The sequence below is a fragment of the Pristiophorus japonicus genome, chromosome 17 (genome assembly GCF_044704955.1).
Source record: "Pristiophorus japonicus isolate sPriJap1 chromosome 17, sPriJap1.hap1, whole genome shotgun sequence".
NCBI lineage: Eukaryota > Metazoa > Chordata > Chondrichthyes > Pristiophoridae > Pristiophorus > Pristiophorus japonicus.
This window is the reverse complement of record NC_091993.1, coordinates 125,560,204-125,580,059: the sequence shown is the minus strand read 5'-3', so window position 1 is coordinate 125,580,059 and position 19,856 is coordinate 125,560,204. Positions and strand designations below refer to the sequence as shown.

Below are 19,856 nucleotides of genomic sequence, written 5' to 3'. Positions count from 1 at the left end.
CTGCCGATCTTTGAATAGTGCCCTGGGATCTTTTAGCATCTACTCCTGAACAGGCAGACGAAGTCTTGGGGTTTAATATTTCAACCGAAAGACGGCACCTCTGGCAAGGCAGCACTCCCTCAGCACTGCAGTCCTCCTTCAGTCCTGCACTGGGAGTGTCGGCCTGTATCGTGTGCTCACGGAGTGGGGACTGCGACCCCACAACCTTCTGACTCCGAGATGAGAATGCTACCCGCCAGTATTCCCTTTAAGCTGTGTGGCCGTCCAGCAGTCTGGAGCTCCCGCGCCTCTGGCTCACGGGCTTTTACATGGGGAAAACTGCGCATGTAGGGGAGACGGTGGCATAGTGTTTATGTTACAAACTTTCAGGGGCATCCAAAACGGAGCAGGACGCTCCATAAACCCTCACGGTTGACAGTGTCAAAGGCCTTTGTGAGATCTACAAAGGCCATGTATAAGGGCTGCCGCTGCTCCTTGCATTTTTCCTGTCGTTGTCGTGCTGCAAAGATCATGTCCGTTGTTCTCCGTAGGGGCCGAAATCCACACTGTGACTCTGGGAGGAGCTCCTCAGCCACAGGGAGAAGACGGTTGAGGAGAACTCTAGCGACAACCTTCCCTGTGGTTGATAGCAGGGAGATTTCCCTGTAGTTGCCACAGTCGGACTTGTTCCCCTTTTTAAAAATGGGCACGATCACTGCATCTCTGAGATCTCCCGGCATGTTCTCCTCCCTCCAAATGAGAGCGATGAGGTCATGTAACCGCGCCTGTCCGCCATATTTTAGCGCCTCAGCAGGGATTCCATCCGCACCCGTAGCCTTGTTATTCTTGAGCCGTTTTATGGCTTTGCCTACCTCGTGTAACGTTGGGGTTTCACTGAGGTGGTGGCGGGCCGCATGCTGCGAGATGGAGTTGAGAACACTCGAGTCAAAGACGAATGTCTGTCCCACTTGTGACAGGGTCTGTGGCTTTCGTATTGAGACTGTTCAGCTACCAAAGAACTCACTTTAGTAGTGGAAGCAAGTCTTCCTCGATTCCGAGGGACTGCCTATGACGATGATGTTTATGTTGCTGAACTAGTAACCCAGAATATAAATTCAGTTAATTAAATAAATCTGGGGGGCAGGGGGAATGCTCGTATCAGTACTGATGACCTTGAAACTACCGGATTATCGGAAAAACCCATCTGGCTCACTCATATCCTTCAGGGAAAGAAATCTGCTGCCCTTACCCGGTCTGGCCGATATGTGACTCCAGACCCACAGCGATGTGGTTGACTGTTGCCTGCCCTCAAGTGGCCCAGCAAGACACCCAGTTGTACCAAACCGCTAGGACAAAGTCAGCACTGTGGCAGCACCTTCACCACACGGACTGCAGCGGTTCAAGAAGGCGGCTCACCTCCACCTTCTCAAGGGGCAATTAGGGATGGGCAATAAATGCCGGCCTTGCCAGCGACGCCCACATCCCAGGAACGAATAAAAACAACTTTTTTGTTGAATGGGCTGCGCAGCCCCTTAAAGGGACCACTGAGCCACCGATGACCCTCCACAGAGTATTGGAGCAAAACGTAATAATTACCAGATAGGATGAATGAGAAAGTGATATTAATCTCATCACCGTGTCCCGATTGGCGATCCAAAGAAGTGTCAGTTCGGTTTCCTTGTATTCTCTCATTTGTATTGCTCTATTTTCCTTGTTTACCTGAGAATCATTTCTCTTCCTTTCAGTAACTGCGTTTCTGAACACACTGACCCCGAAGTTCTATGTGGCATTAACAGGGACGTCCTCGCTCATATCAGGACTCATATTAGTAAGTATATCCTTTATTTAAAATAGAAATCATTGTTTCATTGATCAGGGATTCTGCACCTGGTCGCTCTCCACTGACCCCTGATGGATGTGGGAGGCACAGTTCCTCCAAGGGCAGTTTCTTCTAAACATCTTTCATAAGGCCGGTGCGAAATGAATGATGAATTTACTGCCGAGCGGTAAATTAAGTTTTTCATTAATTTTCTATTTTTGGGCAGTAAGTGGGCAACAATATGTTGAATTTCTAGCCCCTGTTCTTTTAGAACTTATTTACCATGTCGCTAAAAATAGTCAACATAAGAAATGATCTTGCAATGTTTACGATTCTGCTAACACATTGGCTTGTATTCCCTTGAGTATAGAAGATTGAGGGGTGATCTGATAGAGGTGTTTGATAGGGTTGATACGGAGCAACTATTTCCTCTGCTGAGGGAATCAAGAATGAACATAAGAAATAGGAGCAGGAGTCGGCCATACAGCCCCTCGAGCCTGCTCCGCCATTCAATGGGATCATGGCTGATCTTCTACCTCAACTCCACTTTCCTGCTCTATTCCATATCCCTTGATTCCCTTAATATTCAAAAATCTATCAATCTCTGTCTTGAATAAACTCAACAACTGAACCTCCACAGCCCTCTAGGGTAGAGAATTCCAAAGATTCACCACCCTCTAAGTGAAGAAATTCCTCCTCATCTCAGTCTTAAATGGCCGACCCCTTATCCTGAGACTGTGACCCCTGGTTCTAGACTCCCCAGCCAAGGGAAACATTTGCTCAGCATTGAACCTGTCAAGCCCCTTAAGAATTTTATATGTTTCAATTAGATCACCTCTCATTCTTCTAAACCCTAGGGAATATCGGCCTAGTCCACTCAAAGATATAATCTTAAAATTAGTGCTCGGCCATTTAGGAGTGAAATCAGAAAGCACCTTTTCACACAAACGGGAGTAGAAATTTGCCATTCTCTTCGCCCGAAAGGCTGTGGATGTTGGGGGTCAATTGGAGCTTTCAAGACTGAGGTTGTTGGATTTTTGAGAGGTAAGCATATCAAGGAATATGGAGCAAAGGCGGGTCAACGGAATTGAGTTGCAGATCGGCCACGATCTCATTGAATGGCAGAGCAGGGTCAAGGGTCCGAATGGCCCACTCCTGTTCCTAATAGCAACCAGAGGAAATCTCCCCAGCCTCTCCCTCCCCTGGCCCCCTGGGCACCATAAGAACATAAGAAATAGGAACAGGAGTAGGCCATACGGACCCTCGAGCTTGCTCCGCCATTTAATACGATTATGGCTGATCCGGTTATGGACTCGGGTCCACTTCCCTGCCTGCCCCCTTATCGGTTAAGAAACTATCTATTTTTGCCTTAAATTTATTCAATGACCCAGCTTCCACAGCTCTCTGAGGCAGTGAATTCCACAGATCCACAACCCTCAGAGAAGAAATTTCTCCTCATCTCAGTTTTAAATGGGCAGCCCCTTATTCTAAGATCATGCCTTCTAGTTCAAGTCTCCCCCATCAGTAGAAACATCCTCTCTGCATCCACCTTGTCAAGCCCCCTCATAATCTTATACGTTTTGATAAGATCACCTCTCATTCTTCTGAATTCCAATGAGGAGAGGCCCAACCTACTCAACCTTTCCTCATAAGTCAACCCCCTCATCTCTGGAATCAACCGAGTGAACCTTCTCTGAACTGCCTCCAAAGCAAGTATATCCTTTTGTAAATATAGAAACCAAAACTGCGCGCAGTATTCCAGGTGTGGCCTCACCAATACTCTGTACAACTGTAGCAAGACTTCCCTGCTTTTATACTCCAAACCCTTTGCAATAAAGGCCAAGAGTCCATTGGCCTTCCTGATCACCTGCTGTACCTGTGCATAGTGTGAGAGCACACCAGCTCGTGGTCTGGAGGCCCGAGCACGAAGATGAGCTGATTGGGTCAAATGGCGGAGGGCTGTGGCCACTTGTACAGACGCACACCACCGTTGAAGCAGAGTCCGCAAGTGCATCTAAAAGCGAACGGGATCGTTTGTTTGGAAAAGCGGAACATGAAAAGAATGTGGTGAGGAAGCAGGAGAGTGGAGATAGTCTGGGGTGGTTCAGGTGGAGAGACACATTGAGATTTGATGGGCTGAATGGCCTGTTTCTGTGCTGTGACGTTCTCCCATTCTACGTGACTGATGTAGGAATACGTAGCAGTTACAACATTGGAAAAGGAGGCCATTTGGCCCATCCTGTCCATGTCGGCATTTACCCTCCCCGCACAGGCAAATAGTTCCAATCACACTTAACCGCTTTGTTCTCAGATCCTTTCAATTCCTTTTCCTTCATCCCCCTTTCCAATCGGATCTTCAATCTTGACATAGTTTCTGCCTCAACCGCTAACCGTGTGAGTGAATCCCACAGCTTCACGACTCTGTGTGAAGTAGTTTCTCCTGCCCCTCTGTTGTAAACTGCTCACATTTAATCTTTGTAACTATGGTCCCCTCGTTCTTGACCCTTCAATTATTAGGAACAGATTGCTTCTAGCTACCCTGTCCCGTCCTTACATAGCATTGAAGAAAAACTGGAGTGTCCTTCGGTCACTGATTTGCGTGGGGGTTTGCTGAGAAATTGGAATGGTATCTGTCTTAGGAGTGAGAATCTTAGCTGTGTGAGCTTCTATGTTTGTGTTCAGTCCACATAAAGTACTGTATTGACAATCAACTTTCCCGTTAAGCTATGCGGCCGTGCAGTGGTCTGGAGGTCTCGCGCATTGCCGATCACCGGCTTCTGCATGGGAGAAACTGCGCATGCGGGAAGATTTGAATGGGCCATGTAGCCACTTAAAGGGACTGCGCACCCTAAAACGAATTACAGGGAATATCGGTGACGATGTGCGCAGGTTGTACAGGTGGAGTGTACATTCATTAGATTTAAGAGTAAGTAGTGGAGACTCCTGAGGCTCAGTAATGGCTTAGTCTGGGTTAGTTCTGTGATAGTGCTGCTGTTTCATTCCTCTTGTCTTTATAAGCCCACACAGGCAGCGCCCTGCTCTCACTGTGCCTGATTTCAGCCAAAGTCGGGTCGTCGAGCACTTTCAGTCAGCTTGTTGAAGTGTGATTCCCTGACAATGAGATTCTGGCAAATCGGAGAGGCCGTTACTGAGAGTTCCTGTTTCAAAAAAAAATGTTTGCTTCACTTTTTGGATTTACCGAGCACAGTGTGTAACAGGCAAAGCGCATTCATACCAACGGCTCATTCTTGGTCACCTGCCCTAACATCTCCTCATGTGGCTCGATGACACATTTTGTTTGATAATCGCTCCTGTGAAGCGCCTTGGGATGTTTTACTACGTTAAAGGCGCTTTCTAAATGCAAGATATTTTCTTGGTGATGGACAGGACGTATAGTTTAAAGCTCAGCTCAGGGTTGTGCAGGAGGCCCAGGTTTTGCACGCGTGAACAGTCTGGGTTGGCGGGGGGGGGGAGGGGGAGGGAGGAGGGAGGAGAATCAGTGCCAAGGGAGCTGAGCTTACGGCCGGGGGGGGGGGGGGGGCCAAAAATGGAGGAAGTTGTGGTTGATCCACGACTTGACGACGTTGAGCAGGGAGTTGGTTGTGAGGTTGAGAGTTGGAGCTGGGTGTGATCAGCATCCATGGAGATGCAGATGATACAATTGAGGGGCAGCAGATGAAGCAGAGGAGGCCATGAATAGAACCCTCTGCAAACTCCGGAAGTGGCAGTGAAAGCTTTCTTTATTTGTGAAATGTATATAAAATACAGAGAATATAAAATGTATGAAGAAAGGTTGAGCAGGTTGGGCCTGTACTCATTGGAGTTTAGAAGAACGAGAGGCGATATGAAACATAAGATTCTAAAGCGGCTTGACAGGGTAGATGCAGAGAGGATGTTTCCCCTCGTGGGGGAATCTAGAACTTGGGGGCATAGTTTCAGAATAAGGGGTGGCCCATTTAAAATGGAGCGGTGAAGGAATTTCTTTTTTGAAGATCGTGAATCTTTAGAATTCTCTGCCCCCGAGAGCTGTGGAGGCTGGGTCGTTTAAGGTAGAGATAGACAGATTTTTGAACGATAGGGGAGTTGAGGGTTATGGGGTGCGGGCAGGGAAGTGGAGCTGAGCCCAAGATCAGATCAGCCATGATCTTAGTGAATTGCGGAGCAGGCTCGAGGGGCCAAATGGCCTACTCCTGCTCCTATTTCTTATGTTTTATTGCATATAATATACAGAGAATATAAATGTATATAAAATATACAGAGAATATAAATATATATAAATATACAGAGAATATAAATGTATATGAATATACATATGTTTACATTCGCTTGGATGATAGGTTAATTTAGATCGACATGAATATTATGCCACCTAATGCACAATATATTATGGTGCTTAAGTTGCCTTTTCTCCTTGAAGTTGTAAATTCTAATTACTGTAAGTACACACAGCATGAGGTCAGTCAGAGTTTAATTGGTGTTTGAGGGAAGATAGCAGATTGGAGGAGCTTGTAAATTTCCAACTCCAGACCATATAGCTAGCTAAAATAAAGCTCTTTTAAAAAAAAAAATATACTTTTTACACTTTGAAGGATAGGTCTGACGTGTAACAGCTCTCTCAAAGCTTCAATATAGCAGTTCATTCGCTGCACTCTTCATTTCCTTCCTCTCTACGGACCCAAATTTCCCCATGAATTGCACCATTTTTTTTGGTGTAACTTGATTTTTCTGGTGTATCTTTTCAGTTGCAAATACGGCCATTTAATTTGCGCCAGTGTAAGTGAGTTAGTTAGGTTTTTTGTTCGGTCAGTTTTTTTTTCAAAAGGGAGCGTTCCAGCCACTTACACCACTTATGCCAATTTGGCCAGAAAAAAGTTGTTCTAACCTAACTTAGGGCAGTGTATGTGTCCACACAGAAAGACCGTATCGGCGCAAGTAACTACATTTAAAGCACCACCAAGCACCAAACAAAGCACAAAAAGTAATAAGCAATTAATTCACAATAAAATGGAAGGAATCCTGCCCCTAAAGCACCAAAATCAATCAGTAAATAAAAAATAGAAACCCTACCTTAGGGAACGCAGCGGGCCGCCGACGAGGGAGCCCATTGGGCCAGGGCTAGGGACGGTGTGCTTCGGCCCCTCCCACACAGCCTGCAACGTGCGTTTGCAGAAAGGGCCTGCCAGGAGCTACTGCACATGCGCGCAGACTCTCGCGTGCATGTGCAGAGGTCCCGGCATTGTTTTCAGCGCCGGGACCTGGCTCCGCCCCCAATCCATTGGGCCATGCTGCGCCATGACGGAGGAGAGGCTGGGGAGCGGCCAAATTACGGAGGTCTTTTTTCGGCGTGCTTGGAGGCGGGCAAAAGCGGCGCAGATCGAGTGAGGGCGCCAGAAAAAGAGGTTCGGGAAATTTGAGCCCAATATCTTTTCTCCTCTCCCGAAGGTAGGTGCTGGATATAGTTCCATGTTTGCACAGTGTTCTGTTCCAATTGCCGTTCCTCAGACACTGAAGCAGTCCATGCCCACCTGCTGCAAGAGCTGGACATATCCATTGAGCTTAATGAGTAACATTTCTGCCACACAGCTGCCAGGCAATGATCATCTCCAACAAGAGTGAGCATTACCACCTCCCATGTTATTCTACTGTCAGTGGCTCACCACCTGACTCCACAAAGCCTCTCCACAGGGACAAGGCAGGAGTGCGAGGGAATACTCTCCACTTGCCTGGGTGGGGGCAGCTCCAGCAACACTCACGAATCTCAACATCATCTGGGACAAAGTTGACACCCCATCCACCACCTTCAACACTCACTCCCTCCACCACCGGCGCCCCCTGGCTGCAGTGTGCACCGTCTACAAGATGCACTGCAGCATCTCGCCAAGGCTTCTTCGGCAGCACCTCCCAAACCCCCGGCCTCTACCACCTAGAAGGACAAGGGCAGCAGGTGCATGGGAACACCACCACCTCCACGTTCCCCTCCAAGACATACGTCGCCATTCCTTCATCGACCCTGGGTCAAATTCCTGGAACTCCCTCCCTAACAGCACTGTGGGAGCACCTTCACCACACGGACTGCAGCGGTTCAAGGCAGCGGCTCACCACCACCTTCTCAAGGGGCAATTAGGGATGGGCAATAAATGCCGGCCTTGCCAGCGACGCCCACATCCTGAGAATTAATTTGAAAGAATGTGCACTTGAAACTTTCCACTACTTTGTCCAAGTGGCCATCGCCCATGTGTGGGTCTAGACTGTGCGAGATAGCAGCTATCCATGCACGGATGGGGAGGAGGGGCTTCACAGCTGAGCACAATTCTGTTTTCACCCAATTCAGTTTTGAGCAAGGGGTCACTGGATATTAATAATAACAATAACTTTTATTTATATAGTGCCATTTAACGTCTCAAGTCGCTTCACAGCAGTGTTACAAGACAAAACAGATAAATGTGATACCGAGCCACAAAAGAAGAAATTAAGGCAGATGACCAAAAGCCTAGTTAAAGAGGCAGGTTTTAAGGAGCGTCTTAAAGGAGGAAAGAAAGGCGGAGAGGGTTAGTGAGGGAGTTCGAGCTTGGGGCCCAAACAGCTGAAGGCACGACCACTGATGGTTGAGTAATTATAATGAGGCATGTTCAAGAAGGAAGAATTTGAGGAGTGCAGACATCAGGTGGGGTTGTGAGGCTGTAAAAGATTACAGAGATAGGGAGGGGCGAAGCCATGGAGTGATTTGTAAAAAGGATGAGAATTTAGAAATCGAGGCGTTATTTAACCAGTAGGTCAGTGAGCACAGGGGTGATGGGTGATTGTGACTTGGTGCGGGTTAGAACATAGGCTGCTGAGTTTTGGATGACCTCAAGTTTACGTAGTGTGGAATGAGGAAGACCGGCCAGGAGTGAGTTGGAGTAGTCAAGTCTAGAGGTAACAAAGGCATGAATGAGGGTTTCAGCAGCAGAAGAGCTGAGGCAGGGGCGGAGGCGGGCAATGTTACGGAGGTGGGAAAAGGCGGTTTCAGTTATGCCGCGGATATGTGGCTGGAAACTCATTTCAGGGTCAAATATGACACCTAGGTTGCGAACAGTCTTGTTCACCATCAGATTGATGCTAGGGAGAGGGATGGAGTCAGTGGTTAGGGAACGCAGTTTGTGGCGGGGATCAAAGATAACGGCTTCGGTCTTCCCAATATTTAATTGAAGAAAATTTCTGCTCGTCCAGTACTGGATGTTGGACAAGCAATCTGACAATTTAGATACCAAGCAGGGGTCGAGAGAAGTGGTGGAGAGGTAGAGCTGGGTGTCATCAGCATACATCATCCGGCGTGTTTCCGGATGATGTCGCCAAGGGGCAACATATCGATGAGAAATAGGAGGGGGCCAAGGATTGATCCTTGGGGGATACCAGAGGTAACGATGCGGGAGTGGGAAGAGAAGCCATTGCTGGAGATTTTCTGGCTACGATTAGATAGATAAGAATGGAACCAGGCGAGTGTAGTCCCACCCAGCTGGACCATGGTGGAGTGGCGTTGGAGGAGGATGGAGTGGTCACCTGTGTCAAAGGCTGCAGACATGGCCAGGAGGACGAGGAGGGATAGTTTACTTTTGTCACACTCACAAAGGATGTCATTTGTGACTTTGTTAGCTGTTTCGGCTCTGTGGCAGGGGTGAAAACCAGATTGAAAGGATTCAAAAATTGAATTAATGGAAAGGTGGTCACGGATTTGGAAGGCAACAACACGTTCAAGTACTTTGGAGAGGAAAGGGGGACATATTGGTTGGGAGCAGGATCCCTGGCTGACTATCCCCTCCGTAGCTCGGGGACACCATGGTCAACGAGTTTCCTTGCTACTGCCCTCGCTGAGATCAGTTTTATTTATTCGTTCCTGGGATGTGGGCGTCGCTGGCAAGGACAGCATTTATTGCCCATCCTGAATTGCCCTTGAGAAGGTGGTGGTGAGCTGCCTGATAGAAACATTGAAAAGAGGTGCAGGAGTCGGCCATTCGGCCCTTCGAGCCTGCACCGCCATTCAATGAGTTCATGGCTGAACATGCAACTTCAGTACCAGTGGCTTGAGCAGTGGTGCAGCAGGGAGGGATTCAAATTCCTGGGGCATTGGAACCGGTTCTGGGGGAGGTGGGACCAGTACAAACCGGACGGTCTGCACCTGGGCAGGACCGGAACCAATGTCCTAGGGGGAGTGTTTGCTAGTGCTGTTGGGGAGGATTTAAACTAATATGGCAGGGGGATGGGAACCAATGCAGGGAGACAGAGGGAAACAAAAAGGAGGCAAAAGCAAAAGACAGAAAGGAGATGAGGAAAAGTGGAGGGCAGAGAAACCCAAGGCAAAGAACAAAAAGGGCCACTGTATAGCAAAATTCTAAAAGGACAAAGGGTGTTAAAAAAACAAGCCTGAAGGCTTTGTGTCTTAATGCAAGGAGTATCCGCAATAAAGTGGATGAATTAACTGTGCAAATAGATGTTAACAAATATGATGTGATTGGGATTACGGAGACGTGGCTCCAGGATGATCAGGGCTGGGAACTCAACATCCAGGGGTATTCAACATTCAGGAAAGATAGAATAAAAGGAAAAGAAGGTGGGGTAGCATTGCTGGTTAAGGAGGAAATTAAGGCAATAGTTTGGAAGGACATTAGCTTGGATGATGTGGAATCTATATGGGTAGAGCTGCAGAATACTAAAGGGCAAAAAACGTTAGTGGGAGTTGTGTACAGACCTCCAAACAGTAGTAGTGATGTTGGGGAGGGCATCAAACATGAAATTAGGGGTGCGTGCAATAAAGGTGCAGCAGTTATAATGGGTGACTTTAATATGCACATAGATTGGGTTAACCAAACTGGAAGCAATACGGTGGAGGAGGATTTCCTGGAGTGCATAAGGGATGGTTTTTTAGACCAATATGTCGAGGAACTAACTAGGGGGGAGGCCATCTTAGACTGGGTGTTGTGTAATGAGAGAGGATTAATTAGCAATCTCGTTGTGCGAGACCCCTTGGGGAAGAGTGACCATAATATGGTGGAATTCTGCATTAGGATGGAGAATGAAACAGTTAATTCAGAGACCATGGTCCAGAACTTAAAGAAGGGTAACTTTGAAGGTATGAGGCGTGAATTGGCTAGGATAGATTGGCGAATGATACTGAAGGGGTTGACTGTGGATGGGCAATGGCAGACATTTAGAGACCGCATGGATGAAGTACAACAATTGTACATTCCTGTCTGGCGTAAAAATAAAAAAGGGAAGGTGGCTCAACCGTGGCTATCAAGGGAAATCAGGGATAGTATTAAAGCCAAGGAAGTGGCATACAAATTGGCCAGAAATAGCAGCGAACCCGGGGACTGGGAGAAATTTAGAACTCAGCAGAGGAGGACAAAGGGTTTGATTAGGGCAGGGAAAATGGAGTACGAGAAGAAGCTTGCAGGGAACATTAAGACGGATTGCAAAAGTTTCTATAGATATGTAAAGAGAAAAAGGTTAGTAAAGACAAATGTAGGTCCCCTGCAGTCAGAATCAGGGGAAATCATAACGGGGAACAAAGAAATGGCGGACCAATTGAACAAGTACTTTGGTTCGGTATTCACTGAGGAGGACACAAACAACCTTCCGGATGTAAAAGGGGTCGGAGGGTCTAGTAAGGAGGAGGAACTGAGGGAAATCCTTATTAGTCGGGAAATTGTGTTGGGGAAATTGATGGGATTGAAGGCCGATAAATCCCCAGGGCCTGATGGACTGCATCCCAGAGTACTTAAGGAGGTGGCCTTGGAAATAGTGGATGCATTGACAGTCATTTTCCAATATTCCATTGACTCTGGATCAGTTCCTATGGAGTGGAGGGTAGCCAATGTAACCCCACTTTTTAAAAAAGGAAGGAGAGAGATAACAGGGAATTGTAGACCGGTCAGCCTGACATCAGTAGTGGGTAAAATGATGGAATCAATTATTAAGGATGTCATAGCAGTGCATTTGGAAAGAGGTGATATGATAGGTCCAAGTCAGGATGGATTTGTGAAAGGGAAATCATGCTTGACAAATCTTCTGGAATTTTTTGAGGATGTTTCCAGTAGAGTGGACAAGGGAGAACCAGTTGATGTGGTATATTTGGACTTTCAGAAGGCTTTCGACAAGGTCCCACACAAGAGATTAATGTGCAAAGTTAAAGCACATGGGATTGGGGGTAGTGTGCGGACATGGATTGAGAACTGGTTGTCAGACAGGAAGCAAAGAGTAGGAGTAAATGGGTACTTTTCAGAATGGCAGGCAGTGACTAGTGGGGTACCGCAAGGTTCTGTGCTGGGGCCCCAGCTGTTTACACTGTTTATTAATGATTTAGACGAGGGGATTAAATGTAATATCTCCAAATTTGCGGATGACATTAAGCTGGGTGGCAGTGTGAGCTGCGAGGAGGATGCTATGAGGCTGCAGAGCGACTTGGATAGGTTAGGTGAGTGGGCAAATGCATGGCAGATGAAGTATAATGTGGATAAATGTGAGGTTATCCACTTTGGTGGTAAAAACAGAGAGACAGACTATTATCTGAATGGTGACAGATTACGAAAAGGGGAGGTGCAACGAGACCTGGGTGTCATGGTACATCAGTCATTGAAGGTTGGCATGCAGGTACAGCAGGCGGTTAAGAAAGTAAATGGCATGTTGGCCTTCATAGCGAGGGGATTTGAGTACAGGGGCAGGGAGGTGTTGCTACAGTTGTACAGGGCCTTGGTGAGGCCACACCTGGAGTATTGTGTACAGTTTTGGTCTCCTAACCTGAGGAAGGACATTCTTGCTATTGAGGGAGTGCAGCGAAGGTTCACCAGACTGATTCCTGGGATGGCGGGACTGACCTATCAAGAAAGACTGGATCAACTGGGCTTGTATTCACTGGAGTTCAGAAGAATGAGAGGGGACCTCATAGAAACGTTTAAAATTCTGACGGGGTTTGACAGGTTAGATGCAGGAAGAATGTTCCCAATGTTGGGGAAGTCCAAAACCAGGGGACACAGTCTAAGGATAAGGGGCAAGCCATTTAGGACCGAGATGAGGAGGAATTTCTTCACCCAGAGAGTGGTGAATCTGTGGAATTCTCTACCACAGAAAGTTGTTGAAGCCAATTCACTAAATATATTCAAAAAGGAGTTAGATGGAGTCCTTACTACTAGGGGAATCAAGGGGTATGGTGAGAAAGCAGGAATGGGGTACTGAAGTTGCATGTTCAGCCATGAACTCATTGAATGGCGGTGCAGGCTAGAAGGGCCGAATGGCCTACTCCTGCACATATTTTCTATGTTTCTATGTTTCTATTCCTGCTTTCTCGCCATACCCCTTGATCCCCCGAGTAGTAAGGACTTCATCTAACTCCTTTTTGAATGTATTTAGTGAATTGGCCTCAACAACTTTCTGTGGTAGAGAATTCTACAGGTTCACCACTCTCTGGGTGAAGAAGTTTCTCCTCATCTCGGTCCTAAATGGCTTACCCCTTATCCTTAGACTGTGATCCCTAGTTCTGGACTTCCCCAACATTGGGAACATTCTTCATGCATCTAACCTGTCTAAACCCGTCAGAATTTTAAACGTTTCTATGAGATCCCCTCTCATTCTTCTGAACGGCAGTGAATACAAGCCCAGTTGATCCAGTCTTTCTTGATATGTCAGTCCCGCCATCCCGGGAATCAGTCTGGTGAACCTTCGCTGCACTCCCTCAATAGCAAGAATGTCCTTCCTCAAGTTAGGAGACCAAAACTGTACACAATACTCCAGGTGTAGCCTCACCAAGGCTCTGTACAACTGTAGCAACACCTCCCTGCCCCTGTATTCAAATCCCCTCGCTATGAAGGCCAACATGCCATTTGCTTTCTTAACCGCCTGCTGTACCTGCATGCCAACCTTCAGTGACTGATATACCATGACACCCAGGTCTCGTTGCACCTTCCCTTTTCCTAATCTGTCACCATTCAGATAATAGTCTGTCTCTCTGTTTTTACCACCAAAGTGGATAACCTCACATTTATCCACATTATACTTCATCTGCCATGCATTTTCCCACTCATCTAACCTATCCAAGTCACTCTGCAGCCTCATAGCATCCTCCTCGCAGCTCATACTGCCACCCAACTTAGTGTCATCCACAAATTTGGAGATACTAAATTTAATCCCCTCATCTAAATCATTAATGTACAATGTAAACAGCTGGGGCCCCAGCACAGAACCTTGCGGTACCCCACTAGTCATTGCCTGCCATTCCGAAAAGTACCCATTTACTCCTACTCTTTGCTTCCTGTCTGCCAACCAGTTCTCAATCAACGTCAGCACACTACCCCCAATCCCATGTGCTTTAACTTTACACATTAATCTCTTGTGTGGGACCTTGTCGAAAGCCTTCTGAAAGTCCAAATACACCACATCAACTGGTTCTCCCTTGTCAACTCTACTGGAAACATCCTCAAAAAATTCCAGAAGATCTGTCAAGCATGATTTCCCTTTCACAAATCCATGCTGAGTGTCTTGCTGGGCCATTTCAGAGGGCAGTTAAGAGTCACTCACATTGCTGGAGTTGCATATAGGCCAGACCGGGTCAGGGCACCCTCAAAGCCTCCCTGATAAAGTGCGACATCCTCACTGACACCTGGGAGTCCCTGGCCAAAGACCACCTTAAGTGGAGGAAGAGCATCCAGGAGGGCACTGAGCACCTCGAGCCTCAACGCCGAGAGCATGCAGAAAATAAGCGCAGGCAGCGGAAGGAGCGTGGGGCAAATCAGTCCCACCCACCCCTTCCTTCAACCACTGTCTGTCCCACCTGTGACAGAGACTGTGGCTCTCGTATTGGACTGTTCAGCCACCAAAGAACTCACTTCACGAGTGAAAGCAAATCTTCCTCGATTCCGAGGGAGTACCCATGATGATGATCATATAACCGTGTATGTGTACTTCAGAGAGTGTGCGTGAAAACCGGTCTGCACATTTAATAATGCATCCTTTACTGTTTTAAAAGTTAGTTGTAAATAGAACATAGGATAGCACATCACCCAGATGCTTTAGGCTGGTTGTCGATTTGTTTGCCCTTTTCGGCACAGCCCCACATGCCTGGATATCCCTTCTATAGTTTAGTGACTAGAATTGTACACAGTCATCATAGGTGGTCCCTCGAGCGAGGATGACTTGCTTCCACAAGAGTTCACAGATGTTTCAATGAAGGACCCGATGTTCCAGTCCTGAACCCCCAGTTGAGGGGGTGGAAGATGCCTGTGCGTGGATTTTCTTAACGTGGGGTGACCACCACACGGGCTTGACAGAACTAGGCCTTTATCCAGTGGCAAGGGTTACCAGGACGACTGGAGACCTGCTCTGCTGCACGGACCTAGTGCGCACACATATCGCAGTGTGGGCTGGGCCCGTGCTGCCCCTGGGCCCTTGGCCCTTCTGGGCCCCGTACCCTCATTCGCCGCACCTCTGCACAGTGTTCCAGGGCCCGGCGCTCCAGCTCTATTTATAGGCCCGACCTGCGGTAGTGTTCTCACACAGGTCGGGGCGGCCCATGATGTTCCAGGGCCCAGCGCTCCAGATGTGACTGTATCAGTGCCTTACATGGACTCATTTGTCAACTCCTGGGATTTCTGCTCTCTGTCTATACATCCCAAGATCCCATTAGTTTTCCTTAGTGCGCTAAACACTGTGCTTTTGGTATCAGTGAGCGCTCCACCCATACCCTCTGATCCCTATCTGGTGTGCTGTAGCCTCGGACCCTTTTTGTTTATATCCCTTCCAACTCATGAGTCCACCTTCCCAACCTGTCCACCTCCCTTTGTATTCGGTTTGTTTGTTCTCTATTGCTTCACCCTCACCCCACCAGTTTGGTACCTTCTGCAAACATAAACATCTTTGTAATAAAAGCAGAAACTGCTGGAAGCACTCAGTGGGTCAGGCAGTATCTGTGGAGAGAGAAACAGAGTTAATGTTTCAAGTCGATGACCCTTCGTCAGAACATCTTTGTTGTTGTCCCTATCTCCAAATCATTTATATACTGTGAACAGTGATGGGCCTTCATATCCTTGAACTCCAGTAAGTCCTACCGCTTGTGAATCCATGCTAACTCGCCCTTGTTGCGCCAGAGGTATCTCCCCTCTACCTTCTAAAATGTTCCAACTACAGATGTCACTCCATAACCTTTGCTGCCAAATTCTGTTCATCTACCCCTGTGCACGCTGACCTACATTGGCTCCCGGTCCAGCAACGCCTCAAATTCTCATTCTTGTTTTTAGATCCCTCCGTGGTTTCGCCCCCCCGCTATCTCTGTAACCTCCTCCAGCCCCCGAGATATCTGCGCTTCTCCAATTCTGCCCTCTTGAGCATCCCCGATTTTAATCGCTCAACCACCGGTGGTTTCTGTTGCCTGGGCCCCAAGCTCTGGAATTCACTTCATACACCCATCTCCTTTAAGTCACTCCTTAAAACCTACCTCTTTGACCAAGCTTTTGGTCATCTGGCCTAATATCTCCTTGTGTGTCTCGGTGTCAAATTTTGTCTGGTAACATTCCTGTGAAGCACCCCTTGGGACGTTTAACTATGTTAAAGGCGCTATATAAATGTAAGTAGTTGTTTTACTCCCTGGTCTGTAGTTTTCTGGTGGTATCTATGACCCATGTTGTGTTAACTTCCTTCCAATGCATGAGGTCTTGTTTCGAATGATTCTCCAAAGGCAGTGGCAAGGCGCAGATGAGATCACAAGTCTGCTGAACTGTTAGATTGTCCTGTCTCTGAACTGTTTGTGACATAAAGCCCATCCCAGTAGTTTGTTTCCATCTGTGTTGGGACTTACTTGCAGGTAAACAATTTTCTGCGCTTGCACCTTCAGTGGGAGGTTGGATTCAGGCAGATGTAGTGACGTCTCTGATTGCCGGTGTTGGAAGTTGCGGGAATCCGTTGTCAGAAAAGTTTACACGTGATCCTTGTCCTGCTCCTCGGATCAACCCATCCCTTGCAACCTTCACACCAGCCAGCAAGAGGCGCCTGTTGTTTGTGAAACGGAGAGAACAACCCTTCAGTCACATTCCTTGCTTCCCCACCAAGCAGCACGCTGACAGCTCGCACAAATTCATTATAGCCACATTTTCAAATCATGTGCGTAACACTCGCATTGGCTCGTCGCTCCCGGCTCGAACATGCTACCTCGAAACTAATGTACTCTTTCACAACATTTAAAAGAAAACGTACTTTTTAAAAAAAAAACCCATGCCAGGCGCATTTTATTTAAACTGTGACGATGTACAGATTCACTGCAAAGGTCACAGAAAGTGAAAGGTTTAAGCCTGTGCAGTGGGAACTGAAGCTGAAGAATGCGAAGTGCTTTACGACTGACGGGGCTGTTCAGGACATACACTGAAACTAGTGCTGGATGTTCTGCGTGAACGTTGGACATGCACGAACAAATAGCTTTCTTTCCGTGCTTTTGAAAGATGTTTGCTCCCTTGTGGGTTCCTCTGAGGTGCAGTGAAAAAATTGCGTTACAATGCGTAGCAGTAAATTAGATCTAGCTCTCCCAAACAGATCTCGGGCACTGGGAGCTGCTGGTTGCCCAGTACTTGGGGCAGTAAAATACTGATAACCCAGATTTTAGGGAGCTAGCAATCTGAAGGTTTATTTGCTATAAACTTTTGATTTTTAGAATTATTATTATTTATTACGGCGCAGAAGGAGGCCATTCGGCCCATCGAGTCCTATGTTTTTTTTGAAAAATGTGTGGTGTGTTTCTTCTCTCTTGTCCTGTCCCCCAGGTATGCGTCCCATCGCCCATGCTGTGTCCCGTCCCGTCCCATCCCCGGACTGCGTCCATCAATCTTTCCCTTCAGCTTTTACCAATCCTGCTTTGTAACCAGATGCGTTCTCCGTGCACTAGAGCGATTCCTGATGGTGACTCTCCTTCAGGTGCTAACTGCCCTCCCACATGTCGACGTGCAATGTATAGGACATGTAACATATTGATAACTCTGCTGTTTCTTGATTACTTTAGAATTAAGAAGCGTCTTAAAAGAGGGGAGAGAGAGGCTTAGGGAGGGAATTCCAGGGCTTGGGGCCCAGGCAGCTGAAGGCATGCCCAGCGACTCCCACTCGAAAGTGTGTGAGGGAATATGGGGCGCGAACAGGATCGGTCTCGGCTGTGATGGCCCCTCTTCCCCCAATCTAAATGCGTCCAGACGCACGTGTTTAGAAAGCTAGGTAGGGGAGGGCGTTTGGAGGCTTGGGGAGCCCACAGTTCAGCACTTCAGGAGGAAGCTGGGAGCAGGGGCAGATGAGTTTTTTCGGTCCTGTGAACTGCCGAGGAGGTCAAATACAAGCCCACACTTCTTTGTGGTACTGAAAAGAAAACTAATGGAAATGTAATGCTTATTTTTATCACCAGAAGAGATTGATACAAACTGAACTTACTCTGTAAAAAAAAAACAGAAAAAAACTTGCATTTATATAGCATCTTTCATGACCTCAGGACGTTCCAAAGCGCTTTACAGCCAATGAAGTGTAGTCACTTGTAATTTGAAAAATGCGGCCGCCAATTTGTGCACAGCAAGCTCCCACAAACCGCAATGTGATAATGACCAGATTATCTGTTTTAGTGATAGACATAGAAACATAGAAAATAGGTGCAGGAGTAGGCCATTCGGCCCTTCTAGCCTGCACCGCCATTCAATGAGTTCATGGCTGAACATTCAACTTCAGTACCCCATTCCTGCTTTCTCGCCATACCCCTTGATCCCCCTAGTAGTAAGGACCTCATCTAACTCCTTTTTGAATATATTTAGTGAATTGGCCTCAACAACTTTCTGTGGTAGAGAATTCCACAGGTTCACCACACTCTGGGTGAAGAAGTTCCTCCTCATCTCGGTCCTAAATGGCTTACCCCTTATCGTTAGACTGTGACCTCTGGTTCTGGACTTCCCCAACATTGGGAACATTCTTCCTGCATCTAACCTGGCCAAATCCATCAGAATTTTAAACGTTTCTATGAGGTCCCCTCTCATTCTTCTGAACTCCAGTGAATACAAGCCCAGTTGATCCAGTCTTTCTTGATAGGTCAGTCCCGCCATCCCGGGAATCAGTCTGGTGAACCTTCGCTGCACTCCCTCAATAGCAAGAATGTCCTTCCTCAGGTTAGGAGACCAAAACTGTACACAATACTCCAGGTGTGGCCTCACCAAGGCCCTGTACAACTGTAGCAACACCTCCCTGCCCCTGTACTCAAATCTCCTCGCTATGAAGGCCAACATGCCATTTGCTTTCTTAACTGCCTGCTGTACCTGCATACCAACCTTCAATGACTGATGTACCATGACACCCAGGTCTCTTTGCACCTCCCCTTTTCCTAATCTGTCACCATTCAGATAATAGTCTGTCTCTCTGTTTTTACCACCAAAGTGGATAACCTCACATTTATCCACATTATACTTCATCTGCCATGCATTTGCCCACTCACCTAACCTATCCAAGTCGCTCTGCAGCCTCACAGCATCCTCCTCGCAGCTCACACTGCCACCCAACTTAGTGTCATCTTAGTGTGATTGAGGGATAAATATTGGCCCCAGGACACCATGGATAACTCCCCTGCTCTTCTCGAAATAGTGACTTGGGATCTTTTATGTTGACCTGAAAAGGCAGGCGTGGCCTTGGTTTAGCGTCTCATGCGAAAGGTGGCATCTCCGCCAGTGCAGCGCTCCCTCAGCACTGCACTGGGAGTGTCAGCTTGGATTATGTGCTCAAGTCCCTGGAGTGGGACGAGAACCCAAAACCTTCTGACTGAGAGGCGGGCGGGCTCGGGGCCGAGAGGCGGGCTGGCCAGGGGCCGAGGGGGCGAGGAGGGCCAGGGGCCGAGGGGCGAGGTGGGCGAGGAGGGCCAGGGGGCGAGGAGGGCCAGGGGCCGAGGGGGCGAGGAGGGCCAGGGGGCGAGGAGGGCCAGGGGCCGAGGGGGCGAGGAGGGCCAGGGGCCGAGGGGGCGAGGTGGGCCAGGGGCCGAGGGGCGAGGTGGGCCAGGGGCCGAGGGGCGAGGAGGGCCAGGGGGCGAGGAGGG

At 47.9% G+C, this 19,856-nt stretch overlaps 1 protein-coding gene across 6 annotated transcripts in view; it reads left to right on the top strand.

Annotated features, from left to right (window-relative positions):
- Positions 1-19,856, top strand: part of LOC139228079 (suppressor of tumorigenicity 7 protein homolog) — a 197,262-nt gene that overhangs the window by 72,361 nt on the left and 105,045 nt on the right. For all 6 annotated transcript variants that reach the window (XM_070859248.1, XM_070859246.1, XM_070859250.1 and 3 more), the window contains one exon: positions 1,725-1,807. In XM_070859248.1, the coding sequence (XP_070715349.1) occupies positions 1,725-1,807 (83 nt within the window). The remainder of the gene's footprint in view (positions 1-1,724; positions 1,808-19,856) is intronic.